The sequence below is a fragment of the Urocampus carinirostris genome, chromosome 19 (assembly GCF_059441175.1).
Source record: "Urocampus carinirostris isolate Australia breed hairy pipefish chromosome 19, RoL_Ucar_1.0, whole genome shotgun sequence".
NCBI lineage: Eukaryota > Metazoa > Chordata > Actinopteri > Syngnathiformes > Syngnathidae > Urocampus > Urocampus carinirostris.
This window is the reverse complement of record NC_142367.1, coordinates 19026609-19052963: the sequence shown is the minus strand read 5'-3', so window position 1 is coordinate 19052963 and position 26355 is coordinate 19026609. Positions and strand designations below refer to the sequence as shown.

Genomic DNA, 26355 nt, shown 5'->3' with positions numbered 1-26355 from the left:
TCTATCTAAACATAAGTGTGCCGTGTGTCCCGGGTGCTAAGAGAGTCCCCGGCTTCGAGAGTTCCCTGCCTCGGCTGCGAGGAGGGCCCCGGCTGCTTCAGGTCTTGGCCCCGGCTGCAAAAAGAGTCCCCGGTACTTTTGGCTCCATGCCCCGGCTGCAAGGAGAGTCCCTGGCCGTTTCGGTTCCCTGCCCCAGCTGCGTGGATAGGCCCCGGTCATTTTGGCTCCCTGCAACCGTATGCGAAGAGAGTCCCAAGCAATGTTCCCTGTAATTTTCCACGGGTCTGAGCGTTCACACAAAGTCGGTGAGCAACGCTTGAAACAACAGTGAGCAACCATAATCCCAAGTGTGGCAACTAAGTCATTATCACATGTCCAAAACTTGACATCACGTTACATTTTGCTGAGTTTCTGGCAATGCAAAAAAAATGTTCACTTTTGAATGAATTGACTAATGTATTATTGCAAAAGTTGTACGGCCTACAAACGTCATTTGTTTTTACAACAATTCCTTCACAAGATTTCCATTCCTTTTTTTTTTCCTTGTATCTTTTGTCGCATAATACTAACATTTTTGGGGGCTTATTTATTCGGGTGCACGATACACAACTGTATTAAATCACATTTTTGAGTGGAAGTACAATGTTGGCAACAAGATTGACTTGGTATAATTGGAAATTATTTGAATGCAACACAAACTCTTTCTTCTTTTTCCCTGTTTTTTTCTATTTTTTAAAATTCCTTTGAAAAAAAATCTCATTGTGTTTATGTTTTCCTAGCTGTTACTTTTTTCTTTTTGTTCTCTATTTCCTTTTTTTCGTTTGTTTCTTTCTTTTTTTTCTGGCTTTTTTCTGAATTTTTCCTTCTTTTTTCTCTTCCTTTTGTTTCTTTTTTTCTCAGCCTTTCACTACTTTTCTATTTTGGTATTTTTTTCTCTTTTGTTGTATTCCCCCTCCTTTCAGTCATTTTGTGCATAATTTTACTTAACATGTGGTCATGTTGGGATGAAAGAAGCAAAAACAACCTGAAGAGCCGTTTAGGACCCGAAATAGTACCTTTTAGTGAGCCGAGCCAAAGTAGCCGGTTTCTCGAAAAACTCTACTGACTTTACTCAGCTTTGTTCTACTTCGACCTTGACTTCCAAATACCGCATTTAGAACACAGCGTCAGGGGAACCCTTGTATTTTTACCTTTATGCACTGTAACTATGACTTAATTCGCTTCTTAATTAGCAATTTCGAACCCTGATTTTTGTGAACTGGCTAATTTTTCTTGTGCGCGGAAAAGCTCTGGGTAGTGCGCGATTGCGCACGCACGCAGCTTAGAGGGAACATTGGTCCCAAGCCACTTTGGCTCCCTGTTCCAGCTGCAAGCCCCAAGTTGCTTAGTCCCAGTGAGTATCTTCAGCTGTCCCATTGCTGCAGCCTCCGTAATTGTATTTGATTTTTTCTTTTGAGTAGCCTGGTATCCGGTCCTTGAGGGGGAGGCTATGTTCGGTTCTAATACGCCTCTGCTAACCAGAGGGTACCTAATCAGTTTGTAATTGGGACAGGTGTGTCAAATCACCCCACACCTGTCACCAATTAGCCAAACCCTTTATTAGGACATTTGGACATCACTCAGTGTCTAGAGATTTTTATTTTCCACTTTAATTTTCCACCTTTGTTTTTCACCATTGTCTTGTGTCTTTGATTTGTGTTTTCTGGTTCAGGCAGTTTTGATTTTGTTTTGGAGCATTTGTTTAGTACTTTGTCTGTGTTTGTATTATTTTATTTTTTATTTTTGGATTTTTAGCACCTTTCCATAATCCTGCTTCCTTGTGTTTGGGTTCATCGCAATCCACAACAGATACATTCTGTTGGAGCGGTAAGTACTTAAAATATTTGTTTTTTTAGTCTGATTTTATTCTTTGACTGCTTAAAAATAATGATTCTGGCGTGGCTTTTAAAGCCTACTGTGTTTTTATGTGGTGGCTCTTTAGCATGGTGTTTGTTGACTACGGTAATCCTGCAGTACATGTACATGCCAACCCTCGTTTTAGATCAAGTAATAGAGTAAAAGTTTGGAATAATTGTTGGTTTCAGTGAAGCTGGTTCTACTTGATTATTAAGAAAACAAAATTGCTGTCGGATCAGCCTACAGTAGGACGTCTCGACACGGCAGAACAAAAAAAAAAGGAATGGTAAAAGTATGATAACATATATTATAGTGAAAAAAATACTCCTGATTAAAATGTCCCCGGTATCCCCCTTAGCAGAAAAGTCTTTCTATCCCTTTATCTATCTTTATCCATCAACTGATTGAGAAGGAAAAGATGAACATGAGCAAACCTGACCTCCTGGCTGGGTTATGTCAGCATAGTCACCAGGGAGACTATGCCGTGGATTCTGGCCTCCTTTGTCTCATTTGTCCCAAGGGGGCAAAGGCTGGTCAAGGTCTCCCCTTGGAGCGTTCGCGCCTCTTTTAAAGGCTATTGATGTCAGTCACTACTTTTCAAAATCAAGTGCTTCATTTGGTAATTAAGTGATAATAGGCAAAGTTTCACCCTGACATGCAATTAAATGAATCATCTGGCATGAAACTTGACACATATGCAAATAATTAATCTTTTGATTACAAATGAACACTTTGGGGTTTCAAATCTATATTATACAACTGAATAGTCTACCTGTAAATGAATTGTGGGTCTTTGTGGTGTTGGCAGATTCAGTGGTTGGAAAAGGTTAGGGGAAATGGATTTGTGGCAGTATAGTTCCTCTACAACCATTAGGAAAAAAGTGACAGTTATTGCCACCGGTATGTGTACATTATTCAAAAACGCTCCACCCGGGCATCGATTAGATGGAAGACTTTATGAACTGCCACAAATGAAAGTCAGTTACTATACACGGAAGCAATCATTTCTTTGCCTGTTTCTCCTCATTGAGAATAGGACGCTTGATTGGAAATCTTCAAAGGGCCGGATATCGCCACAATTGGACTTCCTTCCCTTTCCGTAGGTGCTCTTTGAACCTCAAAGGCCTCTGTGTAGCGCTAATAGCAAATGATTCATGGCCTTACAGAGGAACGAACAATACGTAAAAACAGGAGTTCTTACCAAAAGCAAGGTTTGCCCTCAGAGGGTATAGAAAGAAGGAAGCCGACACCTCCAGACACTCAGCTCTTTGAATATCCTCAAAAACAAACGAGAGAGCGCACACTCCAACACTGATCAAAAGATGAAATGATATCCGTCATGTGGTTTTGAAAGAAAGCAGCAGCTGCTGATCATCACAAGCGCAAAATATCTCTGGCTGAGAAACGATAGCATTAAATAAAAAATCTGGTGAAATGGAAAATGTTGGTAGATCAGGGGGCGAAAACCTCTTTGAAGCTGAGCTACTTTTTTGGGACAGTTTAGCACGAAGGACTACCAGTTTGATATGTCAAGTCAAATTACAATTATTTGTATAGCCCTTCATCACAAGAAGTATCAAAGAGATGCACAGATTACTTTTACACCATCAATAATAATATTTACTACACAAAAAAGGGGAAAAAAATCGAAATACTACTACAGTGATACGGTAATTTAAAAATACTACTACAAAAATATTACATAAAAATTAAAGAAATACTACAAAAATTATTGGATGGAAATACTACAAAAAGACTACAGAAATACTACTTCAGTAATAGTATAAAACAAAAATACTACTACAGTAATGTTACAAAACCACTACAGAATACTAAAAAAAATACCCCTACGGTAATACTATGATACAAAAATACAACTCCACACATTTTATGGCAGAAATACTCTAAAAACTACTATGGAAATATTACAATACTATGAAAATACTCCAATAAAAACACTTCAAAATTACTTCAACAGAAATATATAAATACTACTACAGTCATACTGTTGTACAAAAATACTTCGATGGAAATACTTCAAAAATACTCTTACAGAAATACCACAAGTCAAGTCATTATACAAAAGTAGTACTACATTGAAATGACAGAAATACTAAAAAAACAGTACTACATTGATTCTAAGAAAATGCTAGAGATATACTACAAGTGTTTCTGCAAATTACTACTAAAATGAAACCACAGTAATAATCAAAAATACTAAAAAAATACAACTATAGATCTGGTCATATTCCATGGAGGACGAATATGTATTTCTATGATATTATGTTTTTACCAGGTTGCTGTCATCAGAGGTAGGGGTTTCAAATAGGCTCTGACAACTAACTGCATTGTATAAGGGTACTGAGTTATTTACACATACTGTAATCCTTCACTACTTCTCGGAAAATATCACGTCATTCATTATCTCCAATTGCATTTTGCTGGCCTGAAGTCACTTTTTTAGAAATGCATGGTTGTGGCTGCAATCAATTATCCCCTGGTCAACAATTGCAGAGAACAGGGGGCGGCAGAGCGCCTTTTTCCTCTCGTATCCCCAGTCGACTCTTGGTTGAGAGCGCGGACCATGCGACCAAATTTGTGTCGTGCGTGGCAGCTGTTTTTTTTGTTCTGTCAGCCAAAAAGTTAACTGCACTTAAGCGGCCGCGATCCATTGTTTATGATCGCATAATGCTAAGAGTGGGGAGCGGAAAAGCGCTCTTTTGTTAGACTATTTTTATTTATTTATTATTATTTTTTTTTTCTTCGTGACTAGATTTCCACCTAAAATGAAGTGCATGCGTGCAGATGTGATCCATTATCTTCAATCCCACATTGCTGCAAGTGGGGACTGGCAGAGGGCACCTTTGTGAGGTGTGTGGTTTTCTGGGCTGCCTAAAATCAAATGCACGATTGTAACCGCGATCCATTATCCCTGATCGCATGATGCTGCGACTTAGGGACCGACAAAAGGCACTTTTATCAGGAAGCCGTAAAACGAAAATGCATGGTTGTGGCAATAATCGATTATCCCTGGTCAATGTAATGGTCTTATTGCAGAGAGCAGAGGCCAGCAGAGTGAATTTATTTCCGTTTTCGGGTCACTGAAATGTGCCATTGTGGCCTGCCTAAAATAAACTCCATTATCCCCAGTCGAGTATTGGAGAGAGCACAGGCCAAGAGACCAAATTTGTGTCATGTGGAGGCTCTTTATTTCCGTTCTTCCCGCCTAAAAAGAACGACACGAATTTGGCCGCAATCCATTATCCCTGGTAGTGGATTTTCGCACGGGGCAGGGGTCCTGATCCCCAATATTTGCGATGAATGAGGGATACAATATATGAATGATAGGCTAACTTTCAAAACAATTTAGGAAGATATGCTCATGTATTTAAAGACAGTGATCTTGCCAATACCACCTAAAAATCCAATTTTCTAGAAAATTACAATGACTGGTGAGCTATTTTCAGAGCCAGTTCGGAAACTGCATTAGAATCATCCCTTAGTAGTCCCTTACAAAACCAAAAAGCGATCGCCCAGAAAGGAAAATATCCTTGTTTACTTTTAGTGAGTGGCTAGCCACCTTCTTCCCTCAGAGCAGCCAACATCCAAGTGAGAAATACCATAAAGAAGTGGTTGCCATGGTTACAAGGTCAGCCCGAATGCCTTTTATAAAAACGTCTGCGTGGGCGATGCGTGCATGCGCGCCTGACTTTGGAGTCCTTTTTTTTTTTTTTTCCACGGGTGACGTCAGCAGCCACGCGTGGGAACAAAAGTTCCCCGTGGCGGAGCCAGTGAGGATTCTCCTCGGATGACGCATGCTAGACTATTTTGAAAACTGTCGTAGCCTGCAACTAGAACCTTCGATCCGATCCAAAGTCCACAGTCATGATGAGAGAGCTATTTCTAGAGGCAGTCCCTGGCGGTGAAATATTAATCCACAATGAAGGAACGCCGTGTTTTCAAGCACACTGGCCAGGTAGCTAACGGCTAACTTGCTAAACTATCTTAAATTTAGCCAGCTAGGATCATTTGTTTGAATGGAGACGGATGGATGCCACCAGGCTGTACTTGCCCAAGACCCACCACAGGAATGATGACCCTACGACCCATGTGGTTAAGGATCCAACCATACAACTAACCAGTTATCGTCTAGCTAATTAGCTAGCTAAGTGTCAGATTCTCATTTGTCTCATTATACAAGTTACCGTAGCTTGCCAGCGAATGTCTCTCAAACCAGTGTTGTAAATCGACTTGTTCTTCCTTCGTGTGTTTGTATGATCCTTGGTAGGTAAGTTATCAAAATAAAGGGGTGGGATGACGAGCAGTTCCTTCGAAGGGTGTAATTTACAGAATATTCTGGGCACGAATGGCTGTAGCAATTCACAAGTGTGAAGACTAAGCGCTTATTACGTTATTATAATAACAGAAGGGGTGGTGCCAGAACCAAAAATTAGGCTAAGAAACTGAAAGTACTCAAGCGGTGAGTTTTAGTCTTGACCAGGTATAAAAAGTAGCGTTATGATTGCGCTCTTGGCTACTTCTGGCTACAAAGTAATTATCAGAAAAATAATCTCATCTCATCAGCTGCACCGCTTATCATCAGTAAGGTCGCGGGGGTGCTGGAGCCCATCCCAGCAATCATCGGGCAGTGGGCAGGGGACCCCCTGAACTGGTTGCCAGCCAATCACTGAGCAGAGACAGACAATTCGCAAGCTCATTCACACCTAGGGACAATTTGGACCGGCCAATTCACCCGAAATGCATGTTTTTGGAACGTGGGAGGAAACCGGAGTGCCCGGAGGAAACCCACGCAAGCACGGGGAGAACATACAAACTCCGCACAGGAAGTCTGGAGCTGGATTTGAACCCACGCAGGAGGTTCCCATGACATGAACTGTGCCGCACATGCGCTAACCACTGTGCCGCCGTGCTGCCCCATAAAAATAATCAAACAATCTAATTCAACGCACCTTTTAGGACACCCAAGGTCATCGTAGATGGAGTACCAAACATTAAATCAAGAATAAAACAAGCAAGTGATAAATAGCAAATAAAAACACTGTAGAGTTAAAAGGGGCCAGTATGTGAGGCAGATGATCATGAAAAGGCAAGTCTGTAGAGGTGGGTTTCGAGTGCAGATTTGAAGGTGGACAGGGTGTGGGAATTTCGGAGGTCAGGTGGCTATGAGTTCCAGAGCTGGGAAGCAGAGTGGCTGAAAGCTCTGCTCCACATGTAGCCGAGACCGGCAGCGGGTATTATGAGATGGAGGGAGGAGGATGGTCTGAGGTTGCGGGATGGTGTGGCAATGTGAAGGTGGTCAAAGAGGTAGAGAGGGGTAAGGTTGTGAATGGCTAAGACTCAACAAAAAAAAAAATGGAAAAGCTGAATAATCACGATTGATGGATAGTATTAAAAAAGGAGTGAAATTTTGTCTTATTATACAAGCTAACTAGCTCTGTCACAATTATACCCTGGTGTAATAAATCAAACACAAAATAATCATAAATAAAAATGACACGAGTCGGGGCTTAAAAAGTTAAGTGTGTGGAGGAAATGCCGTTTTTATTTGTGTACAACGCGTAACCCTAATTCTTTTTACATTGGTAATCTGTATAAAATTGTGTTTGACTTTTTTTTTAGCTCAAACTAAGCATTGAAAAGTAAAAATGCTGAATAAATGTGGCCATGATTGAAACTATGAACAAAATATCAACATAAAATTAACAATGTATTTCATTTCCTTTGAAGTCCAATTCATCATCAGATACTCTAAAGAGTTGTTTGCTTCGTCATGCTTTTTTTGCGTTTTAGCATCTCCATTTTCGAACATTGGTATCTGGTACTGTTAATAAGCGTGATAATGAGATGGAGTACACAAATACAGTACCCTTGCCTGCGCAAACTACACTGATTTTAATCCAAACACACCACCTCGAACGCACAGTTCACTCTGAGAAATCCTACAATATGCTTCTCCCCACCTCAAAACATTTTCTTCTTGGATCCATACAATTCTTGACTTCAAAACGAATATCACTTAAAGATGAGAGATTTTTATGCCTTCAATAGCAATTATCAGATACAATTACTCAGGTGGACATCTATAGGCACCATTTTGCACATTTCAGTGGCTCCCTCCTCCTACACAACTGCAGCTTTTGCTGAAAAACTGCTTTATCTTTTTAACATCCGTGCATTTTTTTGTATGGGGCCTAAAAACGTGATCTTGTTTAGCCTTTGCAATTTGATGGTTTTCCTTTTTCTGAGGGTACAAAGCTTGCATCCTGCGGGATCAACACGACACAGCTGAGTAATCTGAAAGCTCCTCGGCAACCTAAACACGTGACTGGGCCTCACACTATTATTAACTTGTTAAACAGTTAAAGTGTGCCAACAGGTGAAGATTCGACAGCTTTCTATTGATGCAGCGAAGAAAAGGAATTAATTTCCAGCCAAGCTTTTTCAACTGCGATTTATTAAAAAAGACCAAAGTGCAAATATGAAAATAAAAAAAATAAAGACAAGCATATCATTTTTAAGCATTTAATACAAACTTAATATAAACTATTCAGTCCCTCTTGACATTTAAGACACTGACTTAAAATACTTTGATACCGTATTTTTTCTTCATCAAGTATTGCACAATGTAGGTACAAAAATGTCATATCTATACGTTTACATTTGTCATCCATAGTTTAGCAAAATTTTAACAGAAAATACATTTCATCTTTCAGAAATAGCAAATATTCCGACATCAAGTTCCGCCACTAAAGGAATACGCTGTACACAATCTTTAGAATAACTTTTTTTTTCTTTTTTTCCAAGATTTCTATAGCATTTCTTAAAAAAAATAAGGAAAAGCTGCTGCAGCCATCACAGATCACTGGAGTTGTAAAAAGATAAAAATGCAACACCATGTCATAGAAACAATATATATATATACTCTGATATATCTTACAAACTGTGTACTTAATTAAATTATACCATTAGAAAAAGAGCAAGTAACCCCTCCTAGTCGTGCCAATTCATTAAGAAAAAAAGCCTCGTCTTACCAAGAGTAAAATATCGTAAGACCATAAACTCAGCTAGTAGTTATTCATTATTTTGGGAGTCTTTTCCTCAGTTTGGGAAGAGGGAAACAAATTGTGCTTGGTTGGCAAAAACTGAGAAAATGAAAACAAGCCAAAAGGAGAGGAATCGGACAAGGCCCAGGTCGGCGGGCCTCGGGCGCATATGCTGGCCTGGAGCTGTCACCAGTCGCCCAGTATCCAAAGTGTGCGCTTGGTTTTTGCTATATAGGTCGGGATTTCTCAGTTGGCCATGACAGGCTGGAACTGCTGGTTGGAATATTGCATGGCACCCAGGCTGAAGTTGAGGCCATCCACCAGGGACTTATCGTTGAGGCTCCCGTAGGCGGCAAAGACGTCCAAGGCGCCGCCGTACGGCAGAGGTCCGAGTCCCGGGGACGCCTCGGCGGGGCTGGCCTGACCCCCGAGACTTGGGAAAACAAACTCCTTGGCGTTGGGGGAAAGAGCTGAAGCTTTGGGCTGCTGCTGACTGAGGCCCAACCCGTAGAGGGAGTGCACGGAGACCGCTTTCTGCTTCAGGAGGCTGTTGACATTCATCGGCGGGTTCCCGACAGGCGACGCACGCGACGCCTTGCTACTAGCGCCGTTCCTGCCGCCGCTTTTCATCTTTGTGGAGCCGAACTTTGTGGCGGCGAAGGCGGCGGTTGTGAAAGTGAGCGGCTGGGCCGAGCGCGGCACGAAAGACGGGCTGGTGGCGGCGGACTGTTCGAAAGGAGGCGAGGGCGAGCAGGACTCCGGCGAGGCACCGGCGGGCTCGGCGATGGGCATGAAGACCCGGGCCTCGGGATTAAAGCTGTTCTTGATCTCCTTATCCAGCTCGGAGCCGTTCTCGCCGCTATCGTCCACGTAGAGCACTTTGACGGCTCCCTTCTCGCCGATCTGGTAGGAGACCTCGAAGGGGTCGATCCACACGCTCAGGTCCTGAGGGAGGTTATTGCGCACGTCTTGGATGGCCAGCCCGCTTTCTTGGGCCGCCCGCTCCACAACCGGGTCCACCTTCTCCCCCACGTGGATGCAGCGGAACCCTGAGCCTTTGTACGGCTTGTCGGGATACCAATGACCTTCATACTTTTTCCTCAACAGGCTCCCTAGCTCCTCGCCAAAGATGTTGACACGTCGTCGGGGCAGTTTGTTGTATAAATAAGAAATAATAAAGTTAAGCGCTACTTGGATTTCAAGCTGCATAGCTGCTTCAACGGTGATGAGTTGTTTTGAGTTGCTTTTGTTTCTCCCCAATGCAGCAGAAAACACAGAAGTTCTTTGGATTGTCCTTCCAGAAACGGTGAACTTTTGGAGCCTGGAAACACAAGACATTGTGTCGTGAGTATTGTTCCTAACACATTTACATTTGTCCAGGTTCTGGTTGACTTTCATTGTACAATGTCCACTACACTAGGGGTGTCAAACTAATTTTAGCTTAGGGTGCACATGGTACTTCCAAATTAAACACAAAATTGTGCCTTATTTGTAGGGCTGGGGCTCTTTCAGAGGCTCACGGTTAAATTTGGATTATGATTCAGACGTACAAGATTCGGTTACGGAGGTTTTTTTTCCTTCACTAAGCCAGGAGATGATGATGATCCACCCACCAGTGTTCATTAACTGTGAATTCATTCATTTTTTTAAAAAGTAAGAATTGACTTCATTCCGAATACTGCTTTATCTAACATGGGGAAACTCGTGCACTGGAAACAGCCAAAATAGCACGTAAAACCTTAATTTAGGTGCAAATAATTTAAATGATTGCTTTAATAGGTAGAGGGCTCAACTTTGGGATAGTGTTTTTTTTTTTCAGGCAGACAAGAGCTGACTCACTTTTGTTTAAGGCTGATGACCTCAGCAGATTCCACACAGGAGCAAAACTAACACAAATAAACCTGTTGCAATGTCAGAAAATGATCAATTTTTTTCAAAACATGTGAATTGAATAGTGTGTTTTAATTCAATTACGTTGATTTAGTTCTGGCAGATACTGGGTGAATGTGGGTTTGGTGGGACTTAATTACGCAGGCACACAAAGGTCGCAGAGACAAAACCCTCCCACGGGCCAGCCACACCGGAGCTGTGAACCAGGGTGCCTGAGAAACTGCAATTCGGTTTGAAACAAGCCAGCGAGCTGATAAAAGCAAAAAGAGTTCTCCTTAGCCAGTTAACAAGACAGCACAATCTTTCTAAGCCAGCGACCTCAAAAGGAAGCCTCCAGTCTACGACGGCCTCAACACACTGCATTCCGTGGTACTTGTCCCAACCGGGTCTCTAGCTTTCAGGATCCGTCACCACTCAACTGTAGAGGACATCCAAGCTAAGCTTTCACCTTCATCGAACAAGAACCATTATCTCATGGTGTTAGGTATCGGTATGACGTTAAGGGGGAATTCTATCAAGTTCAAATAACGTAATAAATTAAGCCTACGTTATTTTCTATCATAATGGTGCCAATTCAAGATCCCAACTTCTATCTTCGTTTTATTTCCTTATTCTTGTTTTGTGTTCTATTCTAATTTCTTCTGCAGATGAATAGTAAAAGAAAACTATAAATCTGAGATTGTGAGTGCCGTAAAAAAATATATTGAACTTTTAAAAAATGAATCCAAATAAAATTGAGTGTAGCCACCCTTCAGAATAACTAAAGCTTTTCATCAGGTTTCCTGATATAATCTAAAAACACATGTGATCCAAGTTTGAAAAGAATAAAATCTGCATTTTATCTTAATTGGCCAATCGATTATTTGTTGAAACAATTTATTGATCACCCAAATTTTGCTACAAATTATATACTCTTTTCTGCTTTTAATGTAGTTATTTTAATGAAAATGTTGACCTAAATTTGGGATTTTATCTCCATTATAGAAACGAGTTAAATCTTTAAACTTTATATTTTAATCCAGGTGATAACTAATTATTCTCAATCACTAGGGATAAAAAAAAAGCATAGTTAAGTAGCAAATGTTGCAGTTAAGAAACATCCATGCACCACACAAGTACAATCGTTATCTCTTAAACAGCACCCCAGTGACTTAGACTGGATATAGAAGACTAATATATAAATCCCGATTTGTGTGCGTGTTCATAGGCTCTGAAAAGGCTGAAAAGATTTTCCCGAAAATTTACAGTGGTACTTTAGGCCTCTTGAAGTGTCTTTAGGTTTTAGGTCAAAGCACCCCAAATAAATGACAACAAAATTTAATATACACCTGCTTTTGTGTACAAGCCGCTCTGGAGTTGCATCTGGTTCTACTGCTATTCGGCACTCCCTAGTGGCTTCCTGGCGCTTTTTCAGCAAACCGCAGCCCCAACAACCTCGCTCAAGTAGAATGCCCGGCCACTTGAGGCCATTATTCTTGTTTTAAGTTAAATAACATTGGAATGTGTGTTTCCTCAAATATTTCCAGTTTGATAAATGGTAGTCAGCAACTATAGCTACATTGGGTGAATTGGAGTGGTGCCCAGCTTTGGTGACACCCGGTAGACATATTTAAAACTGCAGGTCATTGATGTGACGCCACTCATTCTTCTCTTGGGCTTCTCTCAGCGTAGTCTCGCAGGTCGGATTAAATCCGTTGACAGGTCTGATCCGGCCCGCAGTCCATATGCCCCATGCATTTCCTATAAAAATCCTTCTCCAAATGCGTTTAAAGACCAGCAGCCCCTATCTAGTCTTGCATGAGCAACAGTCGGCTCGACAGCTGCTAAAAATAAGCCAACTGTGTGCTTTTGTTCCTCAATGGCCTCGTGTGGCAAGCTTGAGGTTAGGCTTTGTTGACCTCCACGGACAAACTCAAAATGTGCAAGTGTCACGGGGTGTGGTTTGGAAGACGTGTTGAAACCTGGAGCTTTTTCGATTTTATTCTAGCACTCGAGCGAGCGCCCACGAGCGTGAAATCTGTCGTTACATAATCGACGGATTCGGTGGGAGTCGTTTAATTTGAAGATGCGTGCGGAACGTGACGTCATAGGAGCGTAATGAACATTAGCTTGACAATTTTTTTTTTGCATTCTTTTGGTCATTTTGTGCGTGGGTTTTTACTTTCATTATAATTGCTTTCTTATACCGGCAAAATAAGTGAGTAATTGCTAGAAACAGCAACAATTAGGTAAAAATTAATAAAAACATCGAATTAAGTAGAGTCACGTACACAGGCGCTTACTCCCCATGCTAGCTTGTAGCTACTAGAATATTCGACAAATGCTACGTGATCGACACCGAACAAAGCGATGACACTCGATCGAAATGCGAGGAAACGTTAAAATAAAACATCGACATTATTCGCCAAACGATTTTCGAAAGTTTTGCTTCTGGAAAAGGGGGCAACCTACGTGCAAAGAAAAATGACAGCAGGACCTCTTTGCGCTCGGACGCTTCCGCTTGAAAGACGTTCAAAGTAGAAAAATGGACGTGTCGTTAGTCCCCAGACGAGTTTCTTTCTGGAAGAGTTTCTGATAGTCGAGTCTTATAGCCAATTTTGAAGCCCAAATTCGGATCGGATGATTCGTGGGCATTCGCCGTCTGGGACTTGGAACAACTCTCGCCTTCACTGTCAGATGGTGACTTGTATATAAGGTATCCCTCCGCCGTGGTCATGGAGGAGGTGGCGATGCGGCTCACAGTGGGCGTTAACCAAATGAGGGATTCCATTGGCTGTGAGCGTTTACGTCATTGGCAAATCAACCAAACGATGGCTTCTCATAGGATAAGGTTTCACCTAGTCGATGCAGAAAGGTTCTATTTACGGTAGTGCTCTATTGTACGTCTATGGAACTATATTGGTTTAGTCATTAAAAAGCTTCGAATCGATCAAAACTAATATATGGAACATATAACATCACACTAGTTACATTGTCAAGTCAATAATATGACTTAAATGTAACATGGTTTAAAATGAAAGATCGTTTGAGATTTTACTGTGAATATTTTCTCCTTTTTTATAAATATGCAGCAAAACCTTGCAAGGAAGGTATAAAAATACATTTTAAAATGGCGGCACATCTAAATCGTAAACAACGTCCGCTATTTTTGGAACAAATCACTCCTGCCTAATATAACCTAATTCACCGGTGGATTCCAATCACAATGTGTACAATCGGGCTTCCTGCTTTTTCACAGCAGCCGAAAGAACCGTGCACAGGGCTTAAGTTCTCCTCTGTCAGGCCAAGAGTGTGTGACGTGACGCCAAAGCCTATTCTTACCTAACATGGGCGCCCGCACGCTCGTGTTTGCACAATAAATACAGGACGATGCTGGGTGGCTGCAAAGACCAGGGGCAGGAGACGAGAACTGAAAGAAATATGACACTAGACCCCCGGGGTACGTATACAGGGCGATGCTGGGTGGCTGGCAAAGACCAGGGGCAGGAGACAAGAACTGAAAGAAAATATGACACTAGACCCCTGGGATGCGATATTAATCCGTTCTGAGGTAGGGATCGCAAAGTGAAATTGCAGTATAGCGGGGCTAGATTCATATGGGTATTATCTTCAAACCCCAGGACCTCCAAATCGTACATAGTAAGTCCTTTTTGTGTGTAATATCCATACATATGATCAAATAACAATCTAAAGACATATACATGTAAAGGAAAAATGAAATGTTATTTACCTTTGGTGTGACATAACTGGAGCTGGTCCAGTGGAGTTAGAGGGTGGATGCAAAGGAGGGAAATAGACTGCAATGTAGGACTTAAAATGAAACGGATTTGAAAACTTCAACTTGCGTGAATTCTCAAGCCCTTAAGAAATTTCTCTGTTTTAATCGCTTTTCTTTTTAATAATAGCCTAATTTGATGATTGGTTACAGTGAAACAACTTAGTGGAATTGCTTTTCTTGCGTCCTCTTTGCATTTCTTGATAATCACAAGTTTTGTTTCCATTCTTGTCATGTTTTGCTTCTGCCTCTAGCATCAAGCATTGGGACCCATAACTCGTAAATACAGTACAAAACTACACTATTGTATCGCTCTAAATCGCAAATTCTCTACAAAAAACACGACATTCTTAACTGAATAAAGAGAGAAAGGCATTGTTAGAAGATATTGCATACTATAGCAATGCGGCTTTTTATACGACATCAACCGATAAAATCAGGAAAAACATACCAATGTTAGTCAACACACCCCAAAATATCATCGGCTGCCCTCTGCCCAGTCTTGAGGACATTGTTGCCTTGCGATACCGTAGCAGAGCCATCAACATTATAAAAGACACTTCCCATTCCAGCATTGCCTTTTTGACCTGTTGTCCTCTGGTAGGCGCTGCAGAAAACAAGGACAAAAAGGCTCAGGCCATCACCACCCTAAAGGAGTGCACAAAACTGTGAAAGCACATCTTGCATGTGATTAGACTAAACTTTTAAAACTTCTTTTGTTTTTTTGTTGCCGCTAAGTGTTATTGAACTTCTTTGCATTGCACTGTTCTTTTTCATTCACGAACATTGCACTATTGATATAAATTGGGCCAATCTCTACGCACTGTGTTGTGAATATTTTTTCTGCCTTTTATCCTGATAGTCTTTTATTTATCTTTTTTTTTCAACTTAAGTCTTTATTACATGTTTACCCTTGAGTGCCATGTCTAAACTCGGTGCATAGTCAAGTCATGTTTATTTGTGACGCCCTTAATCACAGGGAGTCTCCAAGGGCTCCACAGACTATCATTACACCATCCCCTGATCTAAAACCTACACGAGGGCAAGGAAAAACTCAAAAACCTCAACATGAGGATAATGAATAAACCTTGAGAGCCGTAAATGAGGTAATCCCCCTTCTAGGACGCTTGAGTAGTGTTTTTTTTGAGAGGAGCTTTACTCTTTACTCAATATTTTAGTCAGTTATACTCCATAGCCATAGCCTGCAACCAAGGTGCTAACACGAGTGTCTAGAGAAGGAAACTGACCTTTAACTCAGGCACTCTGTGACATTAGCTCGACTACCTGTGGAAGGTGAGTGAAGGGTAAAGAGGAATCGGCAAGCAATAACAATAACTGCTAGCCAATGCCTGCAGTCAAGTGGCTAAAAAGAATGGCTCGAGACAGAAACGGTGGCAAAAAGTGTAAGATGCCTGAATCACAGACCTTTGTGACATTCAGTGCGTGGCACTGAAAGAAAGCTGGAGCACCTAACTATAACAGCAAGCCATAACCAGCAGCCAAGTTAATAATGTGAGAGGCTAGAGAAGGAAACAGTGGGAAAAGGGGGAGGACACTAGGATGATGGGATTTGTCCATTGACCATCTTATTTGGGGCTCAACTGTGTGCAATAAGTGACAGTTTGATGCTAAAAGCACCATAATGACAAGTTAGCTAGGCAAAATGGTCAATTGGGGTTCCAAAGTAGTAAGACGGCAGCCATACTTGAAATGATTTATTGTTATTGTAATTACTATTAACGTATACAATGTTAACAAAAAAGACAGTATCTTAGAGACATAACTCGCACAAACACCGCAAAGTTTGAAGTATTTGGGCATGCAAAGTAATTTGTGGATAATAATAATAATAAGAATAATACTTTGTACTTCGAAGCGCCTTTTAGGAAACCCAAGGTCGCTGTACATATGGTAGGACACAACAAAAAATGAAGAATAAAACATGAGTAATAAAATCTGAAGAGGTAAGTTTTGAGTCCCGATTTGAAGGTGGACAGGGTGGCAGAATTTCGGAGGTCAGGCGGCAATGAGTTCCAGAGCTGGGGGGCAGAGCGGCTGAAAGCTCTGCTCCCCTAGATGTCATATAGTGGGGAAAAATGACGTAAAGAGAAGCCGGAAAAATGATCTTAATCGCAAAAAGTCCGTGGTTCGAGAGAGGGTGGAAACATTTGTTGGCCTGGAGAGGGATGGGCGCTGCCAGGCTGTACTTGCCAGAGTCACACTACAGGAATAGGTGTCTTTATGACCCTGATGGTTAAGGGATCCAAAACCAAAATGAAATCATTGTGAGACGGGATTGCTGTAGCTCAGGGGTGTCGAACTCATTTTAACTCTGGGGCCACACGATAGAACAAACATTCTGTCGGGGGCCAGACTTGTAGACAAAAGAGAAAGGAAAAGAGATAAGTAAATAAAAGAAAGAGGGAGGGAAAAGGAAAGAGGGCGGGACAAAGAAAGAAAAAGAGAGAGAGGAAGAGACCGTGAGAAACAAAAGATAAAAAGTCGTGAGAGAGGGGGAAAAGAAAGGGAGAGGGAGAAAGAAATCCATGGAGAAATAGAGAGACAGAAGGAGAGAAAAGAGAAAAGAAAGTGCAAATGGTATGAAAAGAGAGAAAAGGAAGTTAGAGCAAAAGAGGTTAAAAGACACAGAGAGAGAAAGAGACCAAGAGCAACAAAGGAAGAGAAAAAGAGACACAGAGAGTGAAAGAGACAGAGAGTGGGAGAAAAGAGGTGGAAAACAAAGAGAGAGAGAGAGAAATAAATACAGTCTCTTTGTAAGTACAGTGTCTTTGTGAGAGGCACCAGGCTTTGGCAACATCAAGTTGACATTTCAACCTGCAGCTTGTTTTTCTCCTGCGCTTCTCTGAGTGTTGTCTCGCAGGCCGGATTCAATCCCTTAGCGGGCCTAATCTGGCCCGCGGGTCGCCTGTTTGCTGTTGCTGTTCTTCACCCTGTCAATTCCTTCCTACCTAACTTTGCTCTCTTGCAACCTCTAAATGCCTTCAGCAAATATTTCTTCTTTCACAATGTCAGTCTATGACTCCCCACAACAGCGCACATACACAGTTTGACTACGCAATACACTAGACATGTCCTGGGCAGGAAAACAGCCTACACAGGCCAGTGTGATAAGAACGTTAGCGAGTCCATGACATCATAGCATGCACTCCGCCCCTGGTTGTCAGGGTAGAAAAAGAAAACACACTTTATAGCACTGACATTGATACCGTTTAAGCGATTATGTCTGAGCTTGTTGTGAATTATGGAAACCAAAATGCATTCGTTGGTTGACTCTATGCCACACGGATGTGAAGCAGTTGTCAAAAATTGTGGTCATGCAACTAAATACCGTAAATTCCGGACTATAAGCCGCTACTTTTCCCCCTAACTTTCAACCCTGCGGCTTATTCAGCGATGCGGCCAATTTATGTCATTTTTCTAACGGCCGCAAGCGGCGCTCGAGTGTTGCTACCATTAACTGCCCTGTCAAAGCTACATTATTATTATTAAAGCTTTGAAAACTCTCTCGGTGTACCGTCTTTCCTTGTAAATATGTGTAACCCATGCATAATATGTATTTGCAACTGTATATTTTTGTAATGTATTTATTTGTATTTATTTTAGACACTTATTCTGATATGTTTTGCACGAGGGAACGAAAAATGAGGGGCGGAACAAACGCGGGGTGCCGAGTTTAAGTGGGGACCGCTAAAGGTGAGGGACAGACAAGGAAAGAAGAGGGGGTAAAAAATTGGTTTAAGAAAAAGGAGTTGCGTGAGTAAATGTGTTCATCTGATATATTTTTCCCACCCTTACCTTTGGAAATATACACTTTTTTCCTTGGATTACTTTCAATGGGACCCGGACTCTGCAGGTCTGCATCAAACCTTAAGTACCGGTATCATTTTCCATTCATTTTGCCGGCTGTGATTTTTGGACTGTGGACTTTAATGAAGGATGTCAATTGTGGTTCTAGATTTGTGTACTATCTATGAAGTTGCTTCAATGAAGGACATTTAGTTTCAATCGATTTTTGCAATCTGGAGATGGAATAAGAGCTTGCTCTGTCCACTCCACGCATCGGCCCGGTGCATTCGCACTAATCGCTGCTTGGCTCTGTGGCTAGGACCTTGACTCAGCCTCTTGGCTGAGAGCAAGTGTCTCGGCCCCTTGGCTTTGTAGCGTATTATGATTTGACCGATAATGGATAATTGATAAAGAATATAGAACAATAAACCTTACAAAACCCCCACCTTGACTCAGCCTCTTGGCTGGGAACAAGTGTCTCGGCCTTGGCTTTGTAGTGTATTATGATTTGACCGATAACGGATAATTGATAAAGAATATAGTAACAATAAACCTCTACAAAATCCCCCCCCCCCCCAATTTAGTTTCAATCACGGGACTTGAAGTTGGGTTTGGGTTAATTTTGTGTTTGTGTTACATGTTTAAATGTGGGCGCATGCGGCTTATATACAGGTGCGGCTTGTGTATGTACCAAATCGGTTTTCCTCTTAAAATGTGGTGGGTTCGGCTTATAATCAGGTGCGCTCTATAGTCCGGAATTTACGGTAATAGATTCCTAAATCCTACCTTTTTTGGACACGCAAAATAGTTTTGGGTTTGTACAGTCAACAGCAGACACTGTATAGGTTTTTAACACACATCTTTGGACCATTTGCCCAATTGCACCGCCTTCGAAGCATGCCTATTATGAATGCTGGGTCTTGTTTGTTTTCTGAGAATCTACTGCACCGACTGCTAACTTGTCTGGCATGCAATAATAAAAATACACTAAAACCTGAAATATTCTGGTTAGTCAAATCACACTCCTATTATTTTGAACAGCACTGTATGTTTGCTCTCGAAGACCTGTTTTCAGACTTGTAAAACATGTTCCAATTCGCGTTGGCTCCCGAGGCCGCTTTTTCAATCAGCAAGCAGGAGAACAGAAGGAGGCCCACAATCATTTGGCTCATTCTTCCACCACCTTATATTTGTCTTGGCAGTATGCAGGTGGAACAAGCGTCCCCAGCATGAAGAACAAAGGTGGATTTGTGTTTTTGTCAGCCAGGTGAAAGTTTCCTTCTGTCGCGACTGGCAGCTACTCGGAAATATACAAAATGTTGGCTAGGACCAATGTTCCCTGTAATTTTCCACGGGTCTGAGCGTTCACACAAAGTTGGTGAGCAACGCTTGAAACAACAGTGAGCAACCATAATCCCAAGTGTGGCAAGATAATTCATTATCAAACATGTCCAAAACTTGACATTTTGCTGAGTTTCCGGCAATGCAAAATTATTTTTCTCTTTTGAATGAATTGACTCGTGTACTATTGCAAAGGTTGTACGGCCTACAAACGTCATTTGTTCTTACAATTCTTTTTATTTCCTGATATATTTTGTCGCATAATAATATCACTTTTGGGGGCTTATTTAGTCAGTTGCAAGATACAGAACTGTACTTAATGACATATTTAGTGTAAGTACAATGTTGGCAACACGATTCACTTGATATCATTGGAAATTATTTGAATGCAACACAAACTTTTTCTTCTTTTTTTCCGTGGTTTTTTTCTACTTTTTTTAAATTCCTTTAAAAAAAAATCTCATTGTGTTTATTTTTTCCGAGCTGTTACTTTTTTCTTTTTGTTCTCTATTTACTTTTTTTTCCTAAATTTCCTTCTTTTCTTTTTTTCTGGCTTTTTTCTAAATTTTTCCTTCTTTTTTTTCTCAGCTTATCACTATTTTTTCATTTTGGTATTTTTGTCTTTTTGGTTCTATTCCCCCCTTCCTTTAAGTCATTTTGTGCATAATTTTACATAATATTTGGTCATGTTGGGATTAAAGAAGCAAAAACAACCTGAAGAGCCGTTTAGGACCCGAAAGAGCCAGTTCCTTTTAGTGAGCCGAGCCGAAGAAGCCGGTTCTCGACCAACTCTACTAACTTTACTCAACTTTGTTCTACTTCGACTCGACTTCAAAATGCCGCATTTAGGACACAACGTCAGGGGAACCCGTGTATTTTTACCTTCATGCACTGTAACTTTGACTTAAGTCGCTTCTTGTTTAGTAATTTTGAGCCCTCATTTTTGTGCGCTGGCTAGATTTTCTTGTGCGCTGAGAATGTGCGAGCAGTGCGCAATTGCTCACGCGCGCAGCTTAGAGGGAACACTAGCTAGGACCTGTGTACATTTTTCACTGGACTGTGCTTTTCTTGCAGGCGACGGCCTGTGAAGCCCCGCATGAGCTTGTGGACCAAATCAGAACTTCAAAGATGAAGGTACGAGGATTTGGATGAGATCATCCGGTCACATATGAGTAGAAGTCAACAGCTTAAACAAAACAAACAAAAAAAAAGTATATATTTTAATATATTTATTTATATTTTTAAATTAGGACAAAAATAAATAAAGGGAATTTTATAAATGTTACATTTATTATTTAATACCTTCCAAATAAAAATGAAATCAACGTTTTTAAAAAAAGTTCCTTTCAAAATTATTTTTTTAATTGTACTTGTAAAAGCAAAAGTTAAAAAAGGACCGTACAATTTCATTTTTTAAACTGTTTTATTCTTTGAACAAGTACGATAAAATCAATAAGCTTTAAATTAAAAAATAGCTTTTAAAATGTTGTTTTTTTATATTTAGAAAAACAGATTAGAGGACAATTTTACCTTTTTTTTAAATGTCTGAAAATAATAATAAATAATAAGTAAATGAGTAAAAAATTAAAAAATACTACTAATAATAATGTTACTAATATTTAAAAAAAAATAGAAACCTAAAATTTAAAAAAAGGATTTTTACAATTCTATCTTTGTATTTTTATTTTTTTTTAAATAATTGTACAAATAATTAATGAAGAAAAAATGAAAAAAAGGTATTTTTTTTAAACATTTATTTTGTATATATCATATATGTTTCAAAAAGTAAATAATAAAATGGCTTATTTTCAAATAGAAATCACTGAGTCAAACACCAAAAAATATTCTTATTTTGTAATTTTTTTACATAATATTTTTCAAAATATTTACAATAAAAATAAAAACAACTTTTTGCAATTTTAATTGTATTATTGTCTATTTTTAAATAAATACAAATGATAATAGTTTAGGAAAAGGACCATTTAAACTTGTATTTGTCATGAACCAGAACAGGATCAGGACCCAAACGCGTGACATTTCTCACACAAGCCTTTTATTTTACGGGAAATGGGGAGTCATGCACGCTAGGCAGCAGTCTGGCGTGAAATGATAGGAAGCCAGAGGCCGACGAGATCGATACCAATTGCCCCAGTAGATATCGGACAGATGGGGTCGATACCGGACAGGACGGCACAGACCGGATTGATAATGAAACAGGATATCGTAAAATAAACAGGACAAACAAGACGGGAATGAAAACCGGAGAGATTAATAAACAGGACAAAAATAGACTGGAGTAAAACTGGAATTCGATATTAAACAGGACAAAAATAAATGGGAACAATACCGGACAGGAAATGCTTACAGGAAACCGGACCGAGTCAAAACCCACGTCTTGCGGGGCAGAGGTTCGTTGACGGACTGACAAACTAAGAGTGAGAGCACTGAGCTTAAATGGACGGAAAGCCAATCTGTCAATGATCAGGGTTGGGTAGGGTTACTTTAACCGGATTAATTTCAATGACTTTTGGATTACTCCAATACCAAATATGCTAATAAAAGACAAAAGAAACTAAATATGCATAAAATTATGACTCAAAACACGTAAGCTTTCTCTCCTGGCTTTGATTTCTTTGATCTCCGGCAAAACTTACATAAAATGCGGCAGAAACAAAATAAAAATAAATCCAAACAGCTTGCCAACATCATTTTTGCCCATGTATTCCGAGCCTGCACAAAATTTAGTAATTGTATTCATATTTTGTTTCTTTTGTCTTTTATTAGCATATTTGGTATTGGAGTAATCCAAAAGTAATTGAAAGTAATCCAGTTAAAGTAACCCTACCCAACCCTGTCAATGATATATAAATATATAAATGAAAATACTTTTAACAATTTTACCTTTATTTTTATTTATTTATCTTATAAATTAAAGTGAAATCACTGAGTGGAAAAAATAAATCAGAAAAGGACAAAAAGACCTGTATCCGTTACTCATGCATTAATCATGCAATACTCATAACGAATATGAAAAAAATCGCGTGTCTTTGTGTGCGTTCCCGTTTGCGTTCTTGCACCATTGCTGACCTCCAAATGTCATCATCATTGCACAAGTCGGTAAAGCTCAGAAACGGGCCAGATAAGTTTGCCTACATGCAAACTTGCGGCCTCTCCATCGGCAAGGACGGCATCGGCCGTTGCTGACGTGGCGCCGTCGGTGTAACCGGAGAGGCCCGAGCCATATTTCGCTGATGAAAGTGTCCTTTGATACAAAAAAAAGACAAAGGTGATGGATGGACCAAAACAAAAGGGCTGAGAATGGATGAAAAAACAGCCACGCTGCAAAAAACACTGTTTTTCTAGACTGCTTGTGTGCATCTACCTCATTTCATCATCATCTCTAAGGAGGGATAATGGAGGAGCCGGATTGTGACGGCGTCAGGCTGACAAAATATAACCCCTGGCAGTAATAAGTTACAGTTACTAGTTACTAGAGCTGCACAATCATCATCGAAATCTAATCGATAGTGCGATGTAGTGCATGTCATGATTACCGGTGTGATCCACCTTCTGGCGCCAACTGCCTCGGACTCTGATTGGCTCCCGATCAGTACTTGTACCCACTCCTGTCTGTCCCCTTTTGTCAGTCCGTCTGCGAACCTCAGTGAACACTCGGCAAGCCTTTTTTCGACCCTGACTCCCACCTGTTTTTGCTCCCGTCTGTTCCCCGGCTTCGACCAGTTTTGGATCCTGACCACGTCTACTCTCCCGTCCCGACTTTCCACCTCTTTTTGTCCCCGACCACGTCTACTCTCTTTTGCTGGCTTACCACTCGCTTCCGACCCCGTTTTTGCCCTCCTGTCCTCTACTGACCGGTTTTTCTGTTCCCGACAACGCCATCGCTCGCCACGGAAGATCGACCTCCGCGTTCAGAGCATCCAGCAATCACCGGGTCGTGGGCGCAATCCTTTCTCTTTCTTCTAATAAAACTTGTGAGAAACGCAACGCAAGTGGGTTCTGTCCCCGTTCTGGTCCTGACCGTGCAAGACACTTTCCCGAGAATTTATAGTTCAATGATTGTGTTTTTTTTCCCTTTGTTATTCGAGTGATGGAGTGTTTGGACAACCAGAATTGTCACGGTTTGGGTTTTAACGGTGCGGCCAATCAGAGGATGGTTTAAAGGGCACTAGCCAATAAGGGCGGAGCAAAGTTTGCAATCAGCACGCTATGCATCACACTTGCGTGTGAGCAGACAGCGACCCTAGCAAGCTCTCCAGAAGAGGGCACTGTTTTCTGAAAGTTAAAGCATGTCAACAAACTAGTACCGAAAATGCACTTTTCTTTTCATTGAAATTGCAATACCGGTCTGTAAAATCACAATTCGATTTTTTTCCAAAATCATCCAGCCCTACTTTTTACTTCATTTTAAAAGTATTTCAGTTACGCTCAGATTACCGTCACCAAAAAGTAGCACAGTGTCATGATTTGCCCTTTCCTCTCACCTTCACTCACTCGTTTAGCCCCAGCTGCCGCTCGTTTCCTGATTTGTTCCCCTCCTATTTAAACACGTCGGTGTCATTCACTCCTTGTCAGTCCGTCAGCAAGGCAAGCACTTTTTGACTCAGGCTCCCGTCTGTCCCGTCCCGTCCTGTCCTGTTTCCTGCTCGTCCGTCCCTGGCTTCCCGATCGTCTCCAATTGCCTGACTTGTTCCGTCCTCCGACCACGTTCTGTTCTCCCGTCCCGGCTGCCTGACTTTCTTCCGTCCTCCGACCAAGCTCCGATCTCTCTTTCCGGCTGCCCGACTTGCTTCCGTCCTCCGACCACGTTCTGTTCTCCCGTCCCGGCTGCCCGACTTGCTTCCGATCTGCGACCACGCTTCGTTCACCAGGGCTTCCTACTCCTCCTGCTCAGCGAGCACCGGAGCGCTGTTGTTTGTTTCCCCAGCGCCTGACTTCCTCGATCCTCCAATAAAGCTTTGTGTGAAACGTTACGTGTTTGGGTCTATTGCCTGTTCTGGTTCTGACACACGGTACACTAAAAGTGACTACCTAGTTATAAATCACCGTATATTGTATACTTGCATAGAAGCCTCCACCGTCAAACTGCTTTAAAAAAAGCCACATAATAAAAGAAATACACTGTTCTTAAACAGGTAACATCTAATGGACTTTTAAACTGTGGGGGGAAAAAAACATCTCTCATTTCGTCAGTGGTGACGCTGGTGTTCCTGTCTGAGGGTTGGATAGCTGGGATCCGTGGCGACGACCTGAGCCTTCAGATTTTTTGAGAGCTTGCAAACAAGCACTTAGCCGAGACACTCCATATCCATTTTGTCTCCTTGCTTCTAACCACCCCAAGATCTCCCTGTCCATTCCTGGGCACTCTCCTGTCACGACCAGAACAAAGGGTAGACCCAATTGCGTAACGTTAACCACAAGTTTATTGAGATAGAGAGGGAGGCAGCGCGCGCAATCCGGTGCTCGCTGGACGTGGGAAGCAAGCCGCTCACGGAATCGGAATGCGTTCCGAATGCCAGAGTGGATCTTCTAGAGCAGGAGATTGTGGTGTCAAGGACGGAAAAAAAAGGTCGATAGCCGGAGACAAACGAGGAAATCGGGAACGGGCAGGTGGAAAAACGGGTGCAAAAACGGGACAGGCGGGAGTCAGGGTCAAAAAAGCTTGCCTTGTATCAACAGAGGTTCGCAGACGGACTGACAACCGGAGAGTGAAAGCACTGGGTTTAAAAAGAGACTGGGAGCCAATCAGGGTCCGAGGCAGTTGGCGCCAAAGGAGCGGACACAGGTGATTCACATCGGTAATCATGCAAGAAGCGGGACAGACAGGACTCAGAGGCAAAGTGCTTGCCTTGTAGAAACAGAGGTTTGCTGACGGACTGACAACAGGCCAGTGAAATGACGGAGCTTAATTAGGACCGGGAACCAATCAGGAAGCCAGCAACGACTGGCGCCAAACGAGCGGGCACAGGTGAAATTAATCACTCATCACCACATCTCCAATATATTTGTTTTTTTTCATGACATATTGCAAAAATGATTTTACAAATAAACAGACCAAAATTCAGCACATTTTTACTATAAATTTTGCTCTCACGTAGTTTATTGTTCCTGTATAAGCTACGCCCCTCTCCTCACTCGCTGCCTACCATTCGCTACTGGGGACACACAACCAAATATGCGCATTTAAAATTACCCTCTCATTTAAGTATTCGATTTCAGAGTTGTGAATTCGGATTGGATGTGAGTGTATACATGTTAGGGAGAATATCTACATGAGCAGAAATTCAGCGTTCTCTGTGCTTGAGACGGCATCACCATAACTGTTCAGTTGTATTTTGTGAGCACACCCTCAATGTCCGAATTCAGAGCAGTAATTTGAACCTCCATTTGAATAGAATAAAGGAATAGCATAATCAAGGTACCATAGGAATCTGCTGCAGAATTTGCACAGCTTTGCCTGGCAAAAGGCTTCCTGCTGTAATACGAAACAAGCGCCCCCTTTTAGTTTCCACTCAGTGTTGCCTTTCCTAGCAGGCTGCTGAATCATGCATGATGGAGGAGCAC

At 41.4% G+C, this 26355-nt stretch overlaps 1 protein-coding gene and 1 long non-coding RNA gene across 4 annotated transcripts; one reads left to right on the top strand and one right to left on the bottom strand.

The window, feature by feature from the left end:
* Window positions 1-1616: 1616 nt before the first annotated feature.
* LOC148347600 (uncharacterized) lies at window positions 1617-24764 on the top strand. Of its 2 annotated transcripts, none has more exons than XR_015847949.1 (4): window positions 1617-1866; window positions 10226-10304; window positions 20848-20907; window positions 24550-24764. It is a non-coding gene; the product is annotated as an uncharacterized LOC148347600 (long non-coding RNA). The 2 variants fall into 2 exon arrangements; XR_015847948.1 differs by having other exon boundaries at window positions 24367-24764.
* Window positions 8354-13536, bottom strand: LOC148347601 (protein Tob1-like). 2 transcript variants are annotated; one of them, XM_088323382.1, is made up of 2 exons: window positions 13302-13536; window positions 8354-10281 (listed from the first exon to the last, which is right to left on the bottom strand). In XM_088323382.1, the coding sequence occupies exon 2, from the start codon at window positions 10167-10169 to the stop codon at window positions 9207-9209; it is 963 nt and encodes a 320-aa protein (XP_088179508.1). In that variant the 5' UTR covers window positions 10170-10281; window positions 13302-13536; the 3' UTR covers window positions 8354-9206. The 2 variants fall into 2 exon arrangements, with proteins under 2 accessions (XP_088179508.1, XP_088179509.1); XM_088323383.1 differs by having other exon boundaries at window positions 13327-13536.
* Window positions 24765-26355: the final 1591 nt, after the last annotated feature.